The sequence below is a fragment of the Ceratosolen solmsi genome, unplaced genomic scaffold (genome assembly GCF_000503995.2).
Source record: "Ceratosolen solmsi marchali unplaced genomic scaffold, CerSol_1.0 scaffold10, whole genome shotgun sequence".
In the NCBI taxonomy this organism is placed as follows: Eukaryota; Metazoa; Arthropoda; class Insecta; order Hymenoptera; family Agaonidae; genus Ceratosolen; species Ceratosolen solmsi.
The window spans coordinates 17,952,490-17,976,351 of NW_011948412.1; the positions used below are offsets into that span (position 1 = coordinate 17,952,490).

General features: G+C 23.7%; 1 protein-coding gene across 1 annotated transcript; it reads left to right on the forward strand.

Annotated features, from left to right (window-relative positions):
• The first annotated feature begins 609 nt into the window (after positions 1 to 609).
• Positions 610 to 23,279, forward strand: LOC105365598 (serine/threonine-protein phosphatase 6 regulatory ankyrin repeat subunit B-like). Its single transcript, XM_011503813.1, has 3 exons — positions 610 to 746; positions 2,087 to 3,945; positions 23,165 to 23,279. The coding sequence occupies exons 1-3, from the start codon at positions 744 to 746 to the stop codon at positions 23,277 to 23,279; spliced, it is 1,977 nt and encodes a 658-aa protein (XP_011502115.1). The 5' UTR covers positions 610 to 743.
• Positions 23,280 to 23,862: the final 583 nt, after the last annotated feature.

The window sequence follows — 23,862 nt, forward strand, 5'->3', positions numbered from 1 at the left end:
AATATTAATTTATTTGATATTTGTATTTATTATCAAAACTAGGGCTCATTTATGCTTATTTATATTTATTTAAAACAAGATTATTTAGTTCTTATAATTTAAAATTCATTCTGTATCAAATTCTGAAATATTTATTAGCTATTGAAGAGCGTGAATTACAAGTAATAGATAAATGAGAAACTTTAATCCTTTGTAATTATATAATTTATTTAAATGTTTATTACAGCTGAAAAATCTTAAATAATCGTATGTGTTAATTTTTTTATAGTATATTATAAAAAATTTTAAACAAATAATATTAAATATATTTTACTATGCTTTATTATACAATTTAATCGAAGACTTCCAATTTATAGTTATAACAGCATATCAATTAGTAGGCTTTAATAAAATAATAACATTATTACATAGAATATAATAGAATATTGCTTTTTTGAATTATCCTTACAGTATTAAGAATTACATGCACTAGTATATTTATAATATAAACTAATAAACTAATCTCATATGTGTATATATATATGTATATTATATATGTATATTATATATGTATATATATTTACTTATAGTGATAATTCTAAGAATGGATAAATTGAAATACCTGTACCCCACTTGCTTAGATTTGAGGACAAGCAGGTAGAGCATTTGAAATGTTCAGTTTAGTTAAAAATTGACATTCTTATAGTAAGCACGACAAGTTTAAACTGCGTTTAAATTAAAATTTTAACTCAATTTCCACAAAAATGGTACGTATTAACAATCAGCATATTATGAGTATGTGGGTGTGTATGGGTATGTGTATGCGTGTGTGCGTGCGTGCTTGTTCCAGCGCACTTGCGTATTATAGTTATTAATTTTATATTCATTATACTTTATATTAAATTATAAATATCCTCTATCGTAATGAAAATTTGCAAAAAATTAATTTTCTTAAGAAAAATTTTTTCAGAAAAAAGTGTTACATAATTGTTTTATGTTCTAATTGATTTACCGAAGAATAATTGTTTTAATATTTTTTTAATTCTCGCCTATATGTAAAATATATTATTGATATTGAATAATTACAGTTAAATTATTGTATTTTCTAAAATTGTACAGATTTACAATAATTAATCAATATTTATAGAAATATTAAGGTAAATTTTAATATTTAAAATTTTTAAATTAAACTAAAAAAATTAAAATTAAACAAATTAAGAATTAAAATTAAATTCTTTATATTTAAATATCATTGACAAATTGTTTGGCACCATTAATATATTTGTATTCTTAAACATACCTTTTATAGACAGATAAAGATTTGCTAATTAAATATCTATTAAATGCATCTAATGATTTTATTCTTTAACCTTCAACAATTAAGAGCAATAAAAATATTTTCAATAAAATTAACTCTAAAAAAAATCAATTTATTTAATTGTATAATTTAAAATGAATACTTTGTCTTTTGAATAATAATTTTTATTTATATAAACAAGTATACAAAATCATACCAGCTATAATAATTATTATAATAATAAAATGAAAGCTGTATCAAATATATTAGTAATGAAAAAATTGACTATTTTATTTTTGCAAGAACTTTTAAATTGTGTAATTTATTAAAATCTTATGTAATTAACTGTTAGGTACATGTAGATATTAATGTAGATGTTAAAACGCGTAACTAAATACATTCGTATAAAAGCTTCGAAAGAAATACTATAGAAAATGTAAAATACAAATTTTATTTATAATATAACAATTTATTATTTTATGTTTTTAAATTCAATCGAATCTCTTTAAAATATTACCTTAATATCTAAGCAAAAATGTAATATAGTATTTGCAAATACAATGAATTATTATTCTTATTTTACTGCTTTTTCTTCGGATGATTCAAATATAAAATTAAATGAAAAAAAAAATCCTTCAACTTTTATATCGATTGTAAAAGAAATATAAATTATAAATATTATAAATATTCAACCTAATGAAATACTATATTCATCAAACTAGTCTGAAAATGCAAGGATTATAAAGCTGTATAATTGATCGAATATCACATATGAAAATATCAATAATCATTTAAACATTAATGTTTCAGTATAATCAAATGACGAAAAAAAGACGAAGTTACAACACGCAACTTCTATTTCAAGCAATCAATAACAACAACACATCAATGGTTAAGCTGTTACTCAAAGAAGGTGTCCGTATAAATGCTCGAGATAATTACTGTCGGACTTTCTTACACGTTAATGCAATAAGTGGCAATCATAAAATCACGAAATACCTGATAAAATATGGCTGCAATCTCAACGCAGTCAACTGTGCTGGTGATACAGCACTACACGAGGCCATAGCTTACAATAATGATCAGATTGCACGTTGTTTGATAAAGAATGGATCTAATGTACGTATAAAAAACTACAATGGGGACAGTTGTCTTCACTTTGCGGTAGTTTATCGTCACAAACTCAATGTAATTACGATGATTCTGAAAAACGGAGCAAACATCAACAATGTCAACGTTTACGGTATGAGCCCATTGCACTTTGCGGTTGAATCTAAAAACATTAGAATAGTAAAAAAGCTTATTGCCAATGGTATAAAAGTTAACTCGATAAAATGTGGAGTCTCGGCATTGCACATGGCAGCTGGAGTGGCTAGTGAAGTTATAGTGAAAATTTTATTGAAAGCTGGAGCCGATGTTAATTACAAAGATGTTAACGATTGCTCACCTATTCAGTGTGCAGTATATACCGGTAATATCGAATTAGTCAAGACATTAATTGAAGCAGGTGCTAATATTAATAATCAAAACAAAATTGGCGCTACCGCTTTACACAATGCTATAATGTGTGGTAATGAACGAATGATTTCTCTACTATTGAACAACAATGCAAATGTATGTATAAAAACAACCGATGGCGACACGCCCTTGCATTGGGCGGCAATGTTAAATGTGGGTGAGAGCCATGCTAATATTTTAAAAAATTTACTGGATAAAGGCAGCAACGTAAATAATCGAAATGCTAGTGGACAGACGCCTTTTCATTTTCTTATCCAGGACGGTAGCAGAAAAGTAGTGAAAATGTTTCTCGATAAAGAAGCGGATTTATTAAAAAAAGATTTTGAAGGCTCCACTGCGTTGCATTATGCAGTTTATAATGGCGATAGCGAGGTATTAACATTAGTTCTAGATAGCGGTATACATATTAATGAAAAGTGTACACGCGGTACAACGGCTTTACATCATGCTGCAAAAAAATCTAAATCGGATTATATCCAATTACTGTTAGAGAAAGGTGCCGATGTTAATTCGCCAGATTTATGCGGACGTACAGCACTGTATTATACAATTGTTGAGTCGATTGCCCATAGCGATGGACAGAATGTATCCGAGAGTAGGCAAGAGTCTATTAGATTATTACTAGAATATGGAACGGATATTAATGATAAGATTTACCAGGAACGCACGATTCTGGAAATAGCTATAGAGAGAAGGGAAACGGTAGTTGTGAATTTTATTGTTGAGCATATTGCCAAGTTGAGCTTACGTAAGATGCCAATAAGCGATTACAATGTACAATTAATAAATAAGCATAACGATGTGATAAACTATTATGATATGTGCAAAACTGAGCTGCAAGCCGCGATAAAAAAAAAGATTTTTGGAACGGTATCCTTTTTCAATATTTTAACGGATAGTATCGACGTAATAGCTGGTTATGCCAGAAATATAGATCTCGTGGACGCATTTGAAAATAGCAATTACGAAATGAGTTTTCCCATTTATTGCTTACCATTAAAAACACGATTCTACGAAGGTGTAGAGAGACAAAAATTGATGGAAAGGGCTGCTATAATTTTGAGTCATAGCTTAAATTTTGCTGATCCGTACCACATTGTATATAAAAGACTTTTGTATTATTTTAGTATAAAAGATTTACGTATTTTAGTTAACGATTAACAATATTATCTGTAATTTATATAATTTATATAAAGGCGATATTTAAACTGAGAATTATGTACTATGATGAAAAGTGCCATAACAATGTTTAAAAATAGTTTAATTATTAAATATTTTAAAGTTTAATAATTCTATAATATTCATATAAAAATAAAATATACAAATGTATATTAATTAATAATGGAAAATCGTCATATTTTTTTTTTTTTTATCAACAAAAGAAAAACAATAAATTATTATTTTCTATTAAAAATGCTATTAAAGCGTATGTATTTAAATATTATAAAAATCAATAAATTACCATATGAATTTATACTTTTATTTCTTTTTTAAACATTAAATATACTGTTTTATATTGTATAAAATTACGTAAAATTTGATATATTAAATTAAGCCGTATATTTTAATTCATGATCTGAAGTAATATTATTAAATTGTATATAATTTCCTATCCTGAATTTGCTCCTTTAAAATCATCCATTATTTAACGCAATTTTATTGTGCTCAAATTATTAATATTTAAAGTTAAAATTGATATCGTTAATTAGAAATACAACTGTATTGTGTTTGATTGAACATTTCACTTAACTTAAACAATCATCTTGAATTAATAAAAGTATAGAGGAATTATTGACATTTTTTTTTCATTCTCTAAATTAATATTATATTATTTAATTTAACGATAATGTCATGTAAAATAAAATATAATATTGAACAATAAATTCAATTAGTTTTTAATAATATTAATATTGTATCGTGCAAATGTAATATGCGCGTGTGTAACTAAACTAACTCGTTAATTCCAAATGAAATTTTTTAAACTAAATTATAAGAAATGATTTACAAAAGTTAGTGAACATATATGTTTATTAAAAAATTGTACATGTATTTCTTACCACAATAAGGATCTAATGAACTTCCGTTAAAAATATTTTCATTCTATCATTATATTATTTTCCAAAATTTTGCATATTTATATATTTTTATATTTCCATTTTAAGTATAAATTACTAATTCGAATATGAATATTTCATTTGTTTTTCTTTTAGTGATTTATAAATATTTAGCAGTTAATTGAATTCAACTTTATATATACATACATATATATATATATATATATATGTATGTATGTATGTATATATGTGAACATATACTGTAGGTAAAAGTTAATTGAAAACCAAGCGAAATAAAACTGAATTTGAGATATCACATAATCTATTTAAAAATATGATGAAATATTAATTTATTTATATCAGAAAATTATTAATTCCTTTGTACAAATTAACTACATTCACCAAATATGTATTTAATATATAAAATATTTACTTAGTTAATTAAACTCTAAAATGTATTTGAATACTTAATCATTTTTTAATAATTAATTTATTAAATTTTGTGAAATAAATACTACGTTAATTGATTAAATACAATTTAATTTAAATTACCAATGCAACAAAACAATATTTCTTATTTTCACCTTGTTTTAGATTTTTTTAGATTATCAAAAAATTATTTATTGTGCTCGTAAAAAACGCAAATGCAAATGTTGTAAAATACTTCTCAATATTAAGTACTAACCATCTTGACGTTAAGAAAGATTTGGGATTCCACAAAACATAACGTTGGTTATTATTTATTCTTTTTATGGAATTAATTTGTATAATATTCTAATAATTCTTTCGATAGGTTATATACTTAACTTACAGAAATTAGTTAATTTCACTCTTTTTGGAATAATTCAATAACAATTACTATATTATATGTTATAAAAACATGATTACAATATTAATTATGCGTATCAATATAATGCAAAAAAAATTAAGTGAAGGAGTTAAGAAAATTTGGTATTGCAAGAAATTAAAAAATGTAATCTCAACACAATGAAAATTAAATATTACTGAATAAAATATTCGATGCACATGGTACCAAGATATAATACCATAAAATACTGACATATTTAATAAGTAAAATATTGAACAATGAATAGTCTATTCTATCGTGGTATATTACGTACATTGGTTTTAATTGTAATCTATGTGTGATATATACTGCTAGCGTTATTACGAGAAAATCCTAATAATTCCGAGATACCATTTACTTTTTATTATGTTTTAAATTAATTTTTATATAAATTAAAATTTACTAATACATTTTTTGATATTATTTAAATATAAATATTCTATTAGATCTATGTTATTTTTTATAATTGACATTTACTTTTTCCACTGAATTTATCCTATATGATATATTCATAAAGATTATAATCTTTATTAAATAGCAATATTTATATCAACATGGTTATATCTAATTGTTATAATTCTATTATAAAGAAATAGTCTATAAATTTGGATGCACAAATGCTTAAAAAAAAATCTATTTAAATTAATTATTCAAACGTCCAGTCTTCAGATGTTCTAAAACGTTGAAAAAAGTAATAATTAAAATTAATCGATTTGTTTGTATATTATGAGAAAATTTTATTTGATTAATACATAAACTATTACATAGAATATTGAGCAGGAATTTCTAATTAAAAAGTTAACTAAATGTCTTGTTATAAAATAAAATCGTTTTTTTTTTCGTAAAATGTATATATTCTGTAAAATAGATATTTTTTTTTAAATTATCTTTGTTCGTTTAACTTGAAAAACACGGCCAGACTAAATTTAATTAATCATTCAACTTATCGGCTGTTAAATAAGAGAATACAAAAACGACTGACATCACTGTAAGTGAAAAATGTATCATGGTTCGAAGAATTTTTATTTATTTGTTATCCTTGTTTCTAGCGACGGCATCTGAGTTATTTTTATCAAGCGTCAAAGAAAAATCGAAGATTCTATTAAAAGCTCTAGATCAGATCAAATGTACCCGTCTAGGATGAAGTGCTGCATTATTTCTTGGATTGAAACTGTCACTCTCCAACTAGAAACACATGTTTTATATAGTATTGTTTTCTTTTTTACATTGTAACTGCATTGAAAAGAAATTATTATTCAGTACATTAAGTGCATTATTAAAATAAAACTCTGTGTACCAAGAACGAAGGAACAGAAAAAAATGTGATGTAATTATGCATACCAAATGTCATATCAGGCAATAACTGATAAGAACAAAATTCTTTAAATGCATTTAATATATCCTACACTTTGATATTTTGAGTAATGTTAATTTCAACTTTAGCATTATCTCTATTTATATCTAATTTCATGATTTCAACGTATTCTTTTCAATTTTTTTCTCGATGAAAATTTAAATATTAATATTTAATATATTTATTTACATTCTCAACTAATTAATACAGCTCATATTTTTATAGATGCAAGTTTTAAATTATTAAGCACGTATCTAATGTAAAGACTTTATACTTTCATCAGTAAAGATATATAAATGATTTGATGATAGTCCTTTTTTTTTAATTTGGAAACAATTATTTTTAAGATATTAAATATTTAAGTATTTTAAATATTTAACAATATATTTTAATATTGATATTTTAGTAAATAATTGTAACTAATTGTAAAGACTAATAGAATGTAGACAAATGTGGTAATAATACTATAATGATAAGTTATTTAAATATTATATATATTATATATATTATATTATTTTAATATTTAAATATTATTAAAAATGAAAAAGTTTTTTAAATATTAAATTTGTGTATCTCATTAAATATTCGATATAATTAAATTATTCTTCTATATAATACATAGGTAATAAATACTCAAAATATATGTAATGTAACTGAACTTTAAGTTAATCCAACTTACCTATGTAGTAGTGTTAAGTTATTTAAAATTTAACCAAGATGATATTTACTCAAGAAAGTAATAATGGGTACAAGTAAGTGACTGTGATCATGATCTAAAGCCTTAGTAAACGTTATTCTATAAAACTATAAGTATTTATAAGAGCGAAAGAGAAAAAGAGTGGGATAGCGATGGAGAAGAAGTGGGGGGGGGGAGTAAAGTAGAGTTTATGTTATACGTAATACTGCTAGGTTCAAAATACTATTATTTAAAACTATTAAGGAAAATACTGCAAAAATCTAAAGAAAGGCAAAAAAGTCCAAGACGAAAAACTCTGTAATTATTTATTGAGATCAATCAGTAAGCATATAAAATTCCAAAGAAACAAGAATTTTCATGACCTATGGATCCAAAGAAAAGAATCATGTCTCTGTACAGAAAATTCTTTTTTATTCCATATCACAATTGAAATAACAAAATTATAAAATTAAATTCAAAGTACAAGAAAAGGCCAAGAAATTTAGAAAAGTTAGGCGTTAATTAATTAGAGCTAAATTTGGTTCGTTATTGTATATAAACTGCGTTGTAGGGTCACAAGAGTTTATCCCCGATGAGATCTTCTTTATGCTCCAATGATGCAGTATTTAATGAAATACCCGGGCAGGATTCGCTGAACTGGATCAAACTGGCTCATTTGATTCAATCTTGTCAATACGATACTTTTAACAAGTGGGACAATTATCGCACTAAACATTATTATTCAATAAATTATCCCTAATTTACATTAATAAAATTGATAACAAATCTTGCTTTATAAAAATATTTATATAATTAATAGAATATCTATAAATTTATTATCAATATAATAAATCCTCATAGTTTATTCATTTAAACATTTATATATGTATTTTTACTCATTAGAATGAATAGTTTTTTATCCCAATAAATTAAAAAAGAACTTTATATTAAAATAAAAATTAAAAAAAAAATATAATAAGAAGTATTTGTCTGAAATGCAGAGGCATTTACATAAGTATTTGATGTATTCAGTGAATCAAGATATATTGTTATATAATAACGAATTAGATGTATTAATTCTATCAGTCATTTATTTAACAAAGTTTAATGTAAAATATTTATCTCTTTTTTCTTCAATGTCATTAAAAAATATCTAACAAAATATCTAAATAAAAACAAAATATATGTAATGAAGAACTAAGTATTTCAACTACTCTAAGCATTCCAATAATTTATTTTATTTAACTTAAATAGTATGTAAAACTCTACAACATACATTATAAGATTGACTAAGGAAAGAGAAATTTTATTTTAGTTTGAATTTTGAACTATAAAAATACGTCGCTATATACCCTGCATTTTACTGAAATTTTACATACATTTTCCTTACAACTACTTTTTCTAAATTGTCTAAAACTTTAAGGTATGGTCCAATTAATTATTTCTATTAATTTCAATATGTACTTTAAGTGAATAAAAATATTAGTATAAAATTTAAGTACAGTGACATTATAGAATTTAATACAATTAAAAATTGTGACACATTGTCAAAAAATATTATGCTAAATAGTTAAATAAGTAATGGTTCAAACTTACTGTAACTTTAATGTGAAACAGCGTCATTAAGTATTTTCTTTATATTTTCGGTAAGTTTAATATTGACTGCATTATAAATATTATTTTAAAAAATAATTTGATTTATATATGGTAACTATTCAAATTTACTTGTAATTTATATAAATCAATTTTTCAATAATAATATTTTGATATTTTATTTATTTGATTTCAAATTTATATTACTTTTTTTTTAATATTGTTATTTATTGGCACTATCAAAATTACAATCAGAGAGTATTTTTCTATGTTGATTTTATCAAACTAATAATATTTTTCGATCTTGCATGTGTTTCTTATTATTATTTCAGTATTTAAATTTTTTTTATCTTTTTCATCTTAAAAATTTATACATATGTATATTTACATTATGTGTATAATCCTAATATGTAACAAATCAACACATCGTACACTCTCAATACATTTGTTATACTAAATAAATATAAATTGTATTTTATAACTTAAATAACATACTTACTTATTAGATATTACGTTGTTAATGTTTTGTTGCTTACTGAGTAATATGATTAAATTATTAAACTCGATATAAATTATGAAATCATGTTTATAAGGTTAAATATTGTTTTGTTTGACTTATTTTTAATATTTTTCAATCTCAAAATAAAACTGTATTTACATGTTCTAATTAAATTTATTGAAATTTTTACGTTTAATATATATTTTAATATAGAATAGCATTAATTTATACTTTTTATGGATAAATGTTTTTAAAAATGAACAAAGTTTTAGTTATAGAATGAAGGTATTTTAAATTTAAATATTTCTTATATTTAAATATTTTTAAATAAAATTTTATTCTATATCAATTATCTATTTAAATTATGTAAACTATTTTATTCTTTTAAAAGGTTTACAATATACTTCGTGAATTTTTTTTGGTACATATATGTTTTTTTATTATATAGTAAGTACAATAGGACTTTATAACAACGTAATTTATATTCATATTATTTATGCATATTTTTATAAATTTTCTAGTATAAGGAGTAATTTTCTTAAAAAAGATTAAATATTTAACATTTTATGCTGATAATATTATATTTCCTGCATTTCATGCTTTTTATAAATTATACCAATTACGATCAATATACATCAATCTAAGTTAGTTAAAACCAAGATATCTTCATTGTCTGCGCATGTAATGTAACGAAAGATAATACATTTGTATCTTACTTACTGAAGCTTACATGAATTTTGGCAGGAAATAGATACTTTTAGCTGCCGTTGAAACAATTGATACTAGGTAATGACGAGCGCACAAAGGTTCCCCGCCCACACAGAACAACAATTTTTGCACATGCAACTCATTTTGAGTTCCTTTTACGACAGAAGGTTCTACTTTATAAGGAGACACGTCCGATGAATGTATCTTATAGGTACATACCAACACGTGTTGCTAATACAGGCATAGAGGTAGCATAGAGCCATTTTCGTAGCATAAGCTCGTTTCCGTCAATTTCGCGTATTTCTCTTTCTGTTTATCTAATTCTTTTACTCGCTATCTTTTACTGTTTTTATCCTTTTTCCCACTACCAGTCCAAATGATCTTTGATAATATTCAATAACCTGTATATGAAGGAAATTTTTCTAACGCGGATAAACCTTCTAAAAATAATAAAAATAAAAACTAAAATATAAATATAATGGGTTAATGAGTTTCTATGTTCTGCTCTATTTTATTTTATATCAACTGAAAATGGCTTCCTTCTCTATAGGTCACATAAATTTTAGTTTTATTTTTAGTTGTAGAAAGTGACAATATATGTTATAAATGATTTATTAATTGTTCTAGATAACTAACACTAATAATAATTTTAATAACTTTTAACGATCATATGCATTTCAATAATAATTGGACGAAAATAAATGTGAATATATTCGTATATGATATCGAAATTCAAGGAAATTTATTACCATAAATTTATTTACAATATCATAAAAATATTTATTTTTTCACAAATTAAAAAATTAGATGTAAAAATTATGGTTAGGACATAAATTTAATCAATTTCAAAATTAGGATTAGAAATGATATAATTTATTTATATATTGGATTCGAATTTTACCACCATTGAAATTAGAAAATATAAGGCTACTAAATAAGAACACGATTAAAAGTTTATTTTTATCTGCTTTAAAATTAATTAATAATTTAAATTTAAAATTGTTACCTTTAAAATACATTAACGTTGTTGTGTAAAGCAATTTCCAAAAAACAATCAAAGCTTTCGTATCATGAAGATCTTTATAGTTATTATACTAAAATACATCTGTGTAAAAATGATAATCAATCATCCGGCGTAATGAAGTGCATTTTATATTTACCATAATATACTTACTCTCACATTAGAAATCTGAGTGTAATAAATTAATGATGATTAATATTATTATGTAGTGTATTTCAATAACTATATTCTTGTATTTATTTTTAATATCAATGATGGAGTTTGAATTAATCCTTCATTTACATAATAAATACTTCATTTATAAATATTTTATCATAGGCTCTGCCAACTGTTGCTAATAACATTAGGAATTATTTTTAACGTTAACTACTATAAATTTTATCAAATGTCTCTCGAGTTTATAAACTACCAATAAATTATACCAATAAATTTATTTAATCGAATCTTAAAAATATATTTAAGTAACATGGTTGTTAAAATTTTTTTCTTTTTTTTTTTATGAAAGCATATTTTTTGAAAGTACAAACACTAATTATTTCTAATTCCATAATTATTAAATATTTTATTTCGGTTACGTGTTTCCTATTGTTTTAATTATTTTGAATCAATGTATATTATATAAACATATATCATTTCAATAAATACAGTAAATTTCAATTGTAAATATTATAAAATATAAATCGTGTGAAAAAGATTTTCTTATACAAACGATTATCACAATAGACTGCTAGAATTTAAATATTGAATGTTTTTTTTAACATTAACATATAAATTCATCTTTATTAAATTTATTATACCTAAATTTACATTACGAAATTCTGTAATATTTTAATACTTAAATCATACTATAAAAGAAATAATGTCATAACACAACAAAAAAGATTTTTGTGAAAAATATTGAATTTTAATTACACAGATTAATATTGATTTAAAAAAGAATTCAATTTTTAAAAACATAATACTAATAGTTAAAGATAATTTATTTAGTTTTTAATGAAAATAAATTAAAATGCATTCTTTATATTTGATATAAAAAATATTTTTTATACAAATATATTATATATATATATATATATATATATATATATGAATTTTATTTATTCATTTATAAATATTTCTTAGTTAAATATTCGTAAGTTATTTTATTTAATTACTTAATCAATCATATTATAATATGTTATCACTTACTTCATTTTTGCGCATTTGTGTAATAAGTGTATTCAATTGACAATAATACATATATAATAATAATGAAATTGTTTGTAATGAATTATTTATTCATTTTTGTTATTTGATTCTCACATCATGCCTGAACATATTATTGTTAAACAATACTCGTTAAATCTATAGATATGAAATAAACAGTTACAAATATTGCTGCGTAATTATTCTTTCATGAAGCTGTATTAAAATAAATATATATTATTAGAAGAGAGTAATATTAAAGGTTAATTAAAAAAAAATTTTATACATAATTTTTGCCTCATTTGTATTAAATTTTTAATAATTCTTAAAAATCAGTCAATAAAGTTAAATAATAAAACTTTTCAGGATATTCAAACGAATATAGTTTTTATCAAGTAAATGGCATTGTAGTTACAACGAATATTTTACATATCATTATAATGTCTGTATCCTAAAAAAGGATCTCAAAATCATCTATATGTCTTCAACATTTATATCATTTTATGGCAATGAGATACTTTTATGACAATCTGCTGACTACCCCAACTTTTGCATATACAATACGACTAGTAAGCTCGATATTATTACAAAGGAGCATGACAACATCAAAAATCCAGATACGTAAATGCAAACATAGTTTTAAGGCATCTGTAATGAGCCTTCAAATCTTAATGATATATTTTCAAAGCGTGTATGTAATATATAGAACTAATGAATAATTCATGCATCCATCTTTAATCCATCTTTAATAATTTATAACTAAATAATATTACGTTCATAAACTAAGTAACTAAGCACATACCAAACAAACTATATAGAAATAAGTATCTTTGTGTAAAACCTAGTGAATTATTGCTATTGTGCATTTGTACTTCCGTCTAGCTTAGGCCCACTATTAAACAGATATTCAACAGTACTGTACAGTCAAAAAGGATGACTAAAGTAAATCAATCGATAAAGCATTGCAGGTAGACACAACTGGTATAGACACTAAAGATAGTAAAAGTAGCTATATCCATGTTTGAGTAATAATACATTACTAGCATCTTGTTCTCATATTTTATTAGTTAAATCTTCAGAAGGCAAAGTGAAAGTGCCAAGATATTAATTAGTAATTCACTAAAATATATTACGTCGTGTAAAGATAGTTAAGTATCTTTAATGTAAAACAAAAAACTGTATTTTTATAGAAGAATACTCTTAATCGGTAACCTTTATATTCCTTGTTCTTAAGGATTGTAAGCTTATTATCAACGACAAATCAATAAAATTTTGTCTATTTTAATTGCTATAATTGTTTCTATAAAACTTTTGTGTCACAATTTTATTAAACTTTTTTATATTAATAATCGTAAATATTACATATTTATGAAATTTATTTACAATAACTAAAAAAAAACTTACAAAAATTAATAAAAGAGCTAAAAAAAGTAATGATTATTAATACATCGATTATTTCTCAAATCAATATATTATTGAACTTATTGAAGTTTTATAATTGATTAATTAAGTACGTGTTAGCTGTAATATAATACTTTAAATTATTACGATAATAAGAGGTACTTAAAATTGCAAACTTCATATTATCTCACAAAAACGATATAAAAACAGATATATAAAATTAAAAACGGAATTATAAGTTAATATATATTAACTGTTTTTATTAATGGTCAAAATAAAATAGATTATAATAAATACAAAGTGTCCTCATATTCATTACTCAAATGAGTTATATATTTTGTTTAATTATACATAGAGTATTATAAAAAAAAAATAAATTGTAAACAATGTCATCCAAAAAACGCAAATAAAAACTATCTATGCGATATACAAAAAAATATTATTGTAAAAAAATATCTAAAATATTATGTTTTTTAATTCTAAAGTAAATTAATTGCTGCTATTCATAGTAATAGATCAATTATGTAATGATATCATCGTATATTGCAATAATATTTTAATATTAAAATATTTTAATCTTGTGATCTTGTAATATTATTGCAATATTACAAAATCAAAATATTACGTTAATTTAGACTTTTTGACTAACTAATTTTACTAATTAATTTTAATGATTTTCTCCTGTATTATTTATTGCTAAATACCCTAATATCTTGCATAAAAATAAATAAGAATTATAGAAAAAAATTAGTTTTATAATTTTTGTCATTGATAGATAGATTAATATTTTCTCCTATTAATAATTCTCAATTAATAATTTATATGAAATTGATTATCTACAGACTATAAACATTTTTATTATAATTTCAAGTGAGTTTTATGTTGTTCATGTCGAGGAGGATATAATAAGTTCATACTTGCAGGCTTAATAATAAAATTATCATATCGATATTAATTACATTATCTCTTTCGTAGTATTATAAACCATTTTTAAGCGTCGAATTTTAAAGATTCAAATTTTTAAAATTCAAAGTATCCTTTTAAAATGAAATTTCAAGTGTGCATAGTGCCGAGTAAGTGATGCAATTACTAATATAAATAAATTGATCAAATTTTATAATGATTTCTTGTTCTATTAATAAAAATAGGTAGCGCAACGTAAATAAAATTACTAATCATGAGTAATGTTAAGTTAGTTGCAAATTTTCCATAATGTTATGATTAGTAGTTTCTTTGTTATAAAATCATAATAATCTACAGAAATACTTTAAGTGACACAGCATATAAGTTCAATTTAAATTGCTTCTCCCTATGTATGGCTCAATATAATAATTACGCAAGTGAATGGCAATCACATTAAATAGTAACTATTTTTTAAACGAAAATAATATATCTAATATATTTAAAATGTAATTAAAAAAAAAAAAAAATATATATATATATATATATATTGTAAGAAAATTAGAAAAGCTTTATTCTATAATAATAATGAAATGTATATTATGCACTTCCATAAAATAATCAACGAATAAACATCTAATAAATATTCTTGACAATAGAATAAGAGCCTATAATCTATCTTATCTTAAAAGAAAAAAAAATAATTCCATTAGCACGTCGTTGCAGGTCTTAAATATGATATCTAATAAAGTATATTCCTTACGTATTTTATTTTCACTATTTTCGTATGTCGCATATTTACCAGCGCATGCAAGCTTGTTTTACTATATGACAAATCGAGTGAAATATGTTAGGAATATACGACCTTGTAAAAGAAAGCATAACGAGTGAAGGCAAAGAGCAGGCGGGATCAACTTAAATTTCATATACATTGGGTTGTAAACTTTCTTCAACTCCCATGCCTTCTGCTTCTGGTGTAGCGCTGAATGTCATGTTGTAAGCATCCTAATGCATACGCATATACGGGAAAGTCTAGTTACCAAAGGAGCATTAATATTAATGTTTGGGGATTTACTGCAACACGGCTCTCTTACCCTCCTCCTTCATAAAATCCGTGTTTACAAATACAATTCGTTTCCTTGAGCTGTGTGAGAAAAGCCAGAGGGCGCCACCAATATCATAACCAATGAATTTCGTTAGGGAGGGAAACTCAAGATCGTATTTTATAGATGGCGTCCATGAGTTTAGGAAAACGCGCGAACGTATATTAGCGAGAACGTATGCGTCGAATTTGTGTCGAATAATGTGCTGAATTCGCGGGTTGTGCAAGAAAATTTTATTTTCAAAACTTATAAAAATTGGAATAAAGGAATAAGTGAGACAGTGTATTTTATGATAATTCTATTACAGCACGTAAACATCCATCAATTATTCTTCTTGTTATTGAATCTTAATATGTCATAATTAGTGGAAATAAAAAAGTATATTTAATTAGTATTTTCAAAATTATTTTATTATAATACAATATTACTCTATTCTCTTCTTAACTCTTCAACTTAAGATTTTCGTTTGATATTTTCTGCAATTTACATTTAATTTAAGGGGCATTAAGATCTTTATAATTTAACTAATTGATAAGAAATTATGTTAATACATTTTAAAAATTCTAAAAATTTACTGCATTTTCTATATACAGAAGCAAAAGATTATATTTTTGTAATGAATAAATGTTTTATAAATTAATTAATAATCCGTACTATATAAAACGGTATTATTATTATATTTACTATAATTGTTGTGCTAATTTAAAACCTATATTTGATTTCCTTTAGACATAGGAAAATATTCGGTTCCTTATATAGTTATAATATTTAACTATTTACAATTTTTAAAAATATTATTGATATATTTTTAACAATTTATTTATCAGTAATTAATATACGGATTTAGAAACTTTATAAAGTGATTATAAATTCGATTGTATTAAAAGTTGAAAATTTTCTATGATCATAATAGGTATTGATATTATTCATGGAATTATAACAATGACTCAAGAAAATAAAAAAGAATTTATTATCTAACTTTTTATTTCATTATTGCAATTTTTCTTTAGTTACTGAAAATATATACTAACTAAATATGTAATAAATATTTTTAATTCGTCCAAAACAATATTTCATTTCGTTACTTTAAATGTTGAATCTGAATATTTTTATGTTCGAAATTAAAGTTTCTTCTTTCAATAATAAAGCGTAATGTACTTACTGCAATCTATGTAAGTATTAGAAAGTTCTTGCGATTTTATAAAATCTGAGTTCGTCATCTACTTCTTACACAAACTACTCACTCAGTAATAAGTACATTAATCAATACATTAATTATAATTTATAATTCCTTTACTATTTTTGTGCATGATATTTCGTAAGATTAATTGCATCCCTATTGTAATTTTAAATTTCTTGTCATACAGGTGGAGAAACAAAAGAATTCTACAGCTACGTGCTTGCTGTATTCTGCAAGTTTTAGTATTCACAGTACGATTTTAGTTTGCATTCAATGTCAATATATCTTTAGTCTTCAATAATGCGATTTACTACAAATATGCAACTACTTTCTATTCGATGTATACGTATAAAACTTTAGTTTTTTTTTCTGAAAGTGTACAGACGAATTATTCATTCTCACAAATTCGAAGGATTTGGCTACATCGAAAATTTAAAGAAATTTTTTTTTATATACAATGTAATATGCAATATAATTAGTAAACAGTTTCATATGAACAACATTAATGCTGATTATGATACTATACAATTTTAATAATTAATTTACATCGTTATTATAATTTGATCTATTATTTCAGTTCTTATTTAATTTAGATATAAATTGTTTATAATGAACAAATTTGTATCATTCTTCAGTATTATAAATTCTACTATTTAATATCATTTAATACATGCAATATTATATGCAATAGACTAATATATTTTATTTAAATAATGAAGTTTTTATTTTACTTTTAAATGAATAGATTATAATATGTAAGACTAATTACAAAATATATATAAAAATGAAAAAATACATATAAAAATATACATAAAAATGGATTATTATTATATTTCATATTGTAGTTGGTTGATTCTTTTTAAACTTCAATTTAAACATATTTGTAAATTCAAACTAATTTGTTTAATTTATAAATTATTTATCAAATTAGCGCTAATCACATTTATGTATTTATGAATTAAAAATTTATAAGAACAGTTTCATTCATTATACAAAGTTTATATTTCATAAATATTTGAACGGTTTCTTTAATATATAACTATTTATTTTTTCTTAATTAAATAGAAACTGTAAAATTAGTTTTCGTAATTTCAAATAAAAAAATAAAATTAAAAGTAAATAAAAATTTGTAAAATATGTTTCTGAATACTTTATTACATAGATAGAGCCTTGAAGTAGAAATATATTTTTCAATGATAAGCAAAATATATATTACTTAATTACATCGACTTTTTTCATTTTCTTAGTATGAATATAATTAGATTTTTTTTAAGTTGAATAAATTCAATAATAAAACAATTATAAATTTGATAATTCCAATTAAGCCGTAGTTTTCTTACACGTCAGGATTTTATAATTTAAGTATGCAAAAACAAAAGTGATTAATACTTTTCTTTCACATGTTTCAACAATCTTGATATACATTCGACATAAGCAATACAACTTATTATTCGACGTGAGCTAGTCTTTAAAATCTTTGAATTCTAAAGGGAATTAACGGTGTAGGTCGAATAAGATCTGAGAACTCATTAGCACTGTTAAAAGTATATAACTGGTAAAGAGGGACGTAAAAATTCATTATAAACCTTGTCATCGTTAATTAGTGACTGACCCTTATAAGTTCGTTGAGTCTTATATGTATTTGAATTGAGATACGGATATGCTAGATATTAGTTGCCACAATTGTTTTACATAAGTAGTTCAGTAACCAAGATACACACTTATTCGGGGATCTTGAAAGTTCAAAGTGACTTTATAAATTGACAGATACATAAGACATTATTTGGTCTTTACGAAACTATTATACGTAATTGAATACTGTACTAATTATCAATAATAATTATGGGTCTTTTTTTTCTTGATGAATTCAATCACATATTTTATTCAATGTAGAAATTATTCATTGTTTAAGTATAAAATTATAAAAGTTTCGTTATTTAAATTAATAATTTTTTAAAGATCTAAGATAGAATTTACAGTATATTATAATGACAATATTTTATTTTTGAATAATTAAATGATAAAAGCAAATACAAATTAAAATAAGTATTAATTTTTTTATAATAGCAAATTATAATAAAAGTCATAATTCATATAAATAAAAGCATACACTTTCTACGCAATTTTAAAATCATAAAAAATTAGAATTGCCTATTTAGAAAAGTATTACTTCTTTATAGTTGATAGGTATTTAATTCGTTAAAGCCAATAAATATATTATACCAGAATAAACGCTTTATAACTTTATTTAATGTCGATATTATAATTAAATACAGAGTATCAATTGATGTTTTTAATTAAAAAAATTTTTTTTTTATTATCAGTTTTATAAAAGACATTTAAATATTTATTTAATTAAAAATAACATAAATTAAGTATATTTGAATTGGTACAAAAACATAAAGTTATAAAAAAGCTACCGATAATAAATTATGATGGTATGTATGACAATGATATAAACGATGATGATATTTATAATAAAAATAACATTAAATTTCCATTTAAAATGTTTATCTTTCTTCTTAAATATGAAACTTCTAACTAATTATATTAATACATTGCATTTAAATTTAAGTATATCATTTTTTATTCTTTTTCAGTATGACAATAAAATAATATTTATGTAATAACTTTTAGAATGAAACTTTATTAAAATTACTGTACTAAAAAGTTATAAGCAATGTTCCTGTCAGTTTTTATTTTCATCTTTAATATTAGAACATTTAAATTCGAACAGTTTCAGCAAAAGCAATAAAACGTTATAACATGTAATACATCAATGACTTTTCATCATATTTTGTTTGAAAAGCACTCCTACAACAATATTGTATATTTAAAATTTAATTGAAGTGCAAAAAATATTTGAATGTTCTTTGTTATATTGGATAAAAATTTTAAAATTGCAAATAAAATTTGTGCATAAATTTTTCTACTATTTGTTAATTAAGAAATTTTTAACATTCTCAGTGTGTAGTCTGTAAGTTTAATGAATTAGTAATTTGATGAAAAATATGATTTAATTTTCATTTATCACCATTTTGGAAGAAAGTTGAATCTAATGTGTCTTTGTAGTTGCTCAAACTTTTTATGTCTGTAATATTTTTAAATTGAAAAATTAATCAAGTATAATACATGAGTTTCATGCCTAGTAGAAGAAAAGCTTTAAAAAATTTCTTCCAGCTCGTTGCACTTAGTCACCTTGATTCTATATTACGCGTTTACATTGTTATTCTGTTAATCGGATACATACACACAGGTAAAACCGAAACTAAAAGCACTTCTATTTTTGCCTAACGTAGGCACACCTCCGGAAGTTTATTTTATCACTGATGGCTTGACAGTCAATTTGCAATCCACAACGTAACTCGAGCGCGGCATTTGATGCTGGTAAAAATGATAAAAATTTGTACTTTTACAATTCTCTTTCTAAGACTATTTTATTATTTTTATTTTGTTATATGCTATTGAATAATCAAGGCTACATAAATATTTAAACTAATGAGAGACTAGACATTTTCTTAAAGAATTTTCAAAACTATTAATCAGTATTGTTTTTTTATTTCAAGAATCGATTTTTAATTATTAAGATGTGTTGTGTAATCAAATTTTTATTATTCAATTATTTGTATTTGCATCTGTATAATTGCATGAAACAATTGATTATCTTATTTGTGACATTGCTTTTGAGATCGTCTAACCAAATGTACCTAGAATTAAATTATGTTTCGTACATAAATTGAAATAGGAGAATCAATAAATTGAATAAAATTAACATCTCTAATACATTGCAATTATAAATAATTTATTTTCATTCCCTGAATAATTTAGATCTCCTTTAACTAAATATACATGCACTTAAGTATGAGAACTTCATGAACGATGCTATGCTAATGTCAAAGTATTTTTCATCGTTATAATATAGTATGATATTATACATAATGTATTTTTTTAATATATATATATATATATATATATATAAAAATAAAATAAAAATATTCTTTTAATATTCTTGCTTAAAAATATGCATTATATATAATAAGAGAATATAGTAAAAGTTTCTGATGAATAATAAATTATAAATAATATCTGATGAACGTAATATGAATTAAATTAGTATTTTCAAATATTCAATCAACGTAATTAACTGATATTTTGTTTGTTTATGATTTTATTATGATGATCGTTTTGTTTGTTTCAAATTTTGCTTTATATAGTACAAAAAAGTATCTATTTATAAATAAATCGTTTTTTCCTAGTTTTGCGATTCTCGCCTTTGCATTAAAAAATTCTATTCAAGATTCTATTTAAAAATAGAATCCATTTATAATTTGTATATACGCAAATGCGTAATTCGTATTTATATATAATAAATATAGATATAATTATAGTATACATAATTTATAAATAACTAATTAATTGCAATACCTGTGTGTGCGCTCGCGTGTGTACGTATAATTTATTATTATTTATTACGTGGACTTTTCTTAACAAAAAAAAAAAAAAAAAAAAAAAAAATTTTTCGAAGGCTTCGTAATATTATTATTTTTTAAATATATTATTTTACTATTAGATATTAATTAAGACAAATTATATTTTAACTAAGCATTGAGAATGTAAATATTCATTAAATCTTAATTCTTAATCCTTAATCACAGTAAAAAAAAAATTATAAAATCTGTTATAAAATATGATGAATTTGATCAGATTTTCAAAACTAAAGGTATTAGAAATTGAAACTTCACTTAAATTTAAATACTGAAAGTCTCTGTTGTAAATAATGAGTACTTCTTTTTATGTTTTTATAAAACTATTTTATATTTCCATGAATTGTTCCCTAATTTCCTAGAAGTCGGTGACATGATGACGAAAATAACAAAGTTGTTTTGATGTAGTAATTTTGCTTGACATTGTTCTTAGAATTATTTAGAAATTCTAACTGCCTGTCTCACTTCTTGCTGTAAATAAAAACAATTAAATTCTCTAATATATTCGCTGGCATATACGACCCAATGTACGTTTTAAATTAATGTCAATTTTTATGATATCTTAGTAGCTAATTGTTATTTTTTCTTTTTTTTCTAGCTCAAATTTTAATTGTAGACATTAGAAATAAGGTCGACAACTCCGAAGAAATGAAGTGTTTTAAACGAAAAAGAGACATGAGAAGTATAATAGAAGGGAGTATTTTTACATAGTTTACCTAAGTTAAAGATTACGTCATAGTTAACTAATTATTAAAATAAATTATGGCTTCTTTAATCGTTGCAGAATTACAGTCACAAACTTAATCCGTAATATTCAAATAGGATTGTTGATATTAATCCATTTTTATTTGTAGAGAAATACTCATTTTGTAAAATAAACAAATTATTGTTATCAAGTAATCACAACTTAGTCCGTATTCATGGAATATTAGATCTTGTTCACAATACTAAAATTCAATTTGCCACTAAAAATCAATAGCATACATGGCAAATAGCGCTAAATAATTCTTTTTATTTATTGAAAATTAAGAAATAGATTTATTATTATTTGACAAATTGAGTAATAGTATTTTACTCGAATGTAAATAAATGTTTAAATATGGTGCAGCTATATCACGAAAATAATTAAGTTTATCTAATGCGTTTAAAATATATTTGAAATTGCAATTTTTTATCAATCGCGTCTATATCACGTATCGCAAACAATGTCGTACGACACCTGAAATTTTCCGGAATCAAAGTTTCGCCAACTAAATCTAAAGTATCATAAATCTTTACGTAGCATCAGTTCATTTATTAGCTATCAAACTCTATCTATATATTTTATAGTTAAAAAGCAAATTAACAGAATTTTGTGATTATAAGAGACTACTACTGTTACGAGGTAGTCGAAAAATCGGTAGATCTTGTAATTGATGCAATAGTGCTTAGTATGGTAGTGCTGGGAGTGCTGGTCATTGATAAAGGATTTATCCACTAAAAATAACAATCATAGATTAAAGAGCGACCTCTTTTCACGGAATCCATGGGATTTGATCCAAGGAGACAAGCGGCAAGACCGAAAGCTTGGCGCTAAAAAGTTGTAGTAGCGTGGTAGGGTGGAGGGGCGCTCGACTCCAAGAGCCGTTAGCCGCGCGCCGGCGCTGGTAGTGGGGGATGATGGGAGTCCAGGCATGGTGAGGGCGCAGTTCCACGCGATCCTTTGTCACGTAAGCACGTACGTAAGTAGTGGTGGTCGGACGTAGCTGGCTGCGATTTCGTTGTTTACTGTTCGGATCGTCACCACGTGTGTGCCAGTGTCAGAGTCGTGGTGGCGGAGGAGGAAGATAAAGATGACCAATGTGTGAGTACTCGGTGCGGAATTGTGCGCTTTCGTTGATCGGCGGTTGTTGATTGTTAATTGATAGCGAGCTGTTGTTGCTTGGCGGGAGGTAGTTGTCGTTGCAATTGCGTTAAAAAAGGAGTTTATTACTTTGTGGTAAAGCGCCCGTAACGGGTAAAGGAGCACACAAACGCTGCACGTATATAAGAGACGTAATTAAGAAAAATATGGGAGGAACAAA

Coding starts and splice junctions, on each gene's coding strand:
- LOC105365598 (XM_011503813.1), top strand. Junction 3,946..23,164: donor AAAGATTTACGTATTTTAGT/TAACGATTAACA, acceptor TGTGATTATAAG/AGACTACTACTGTTACGAGG.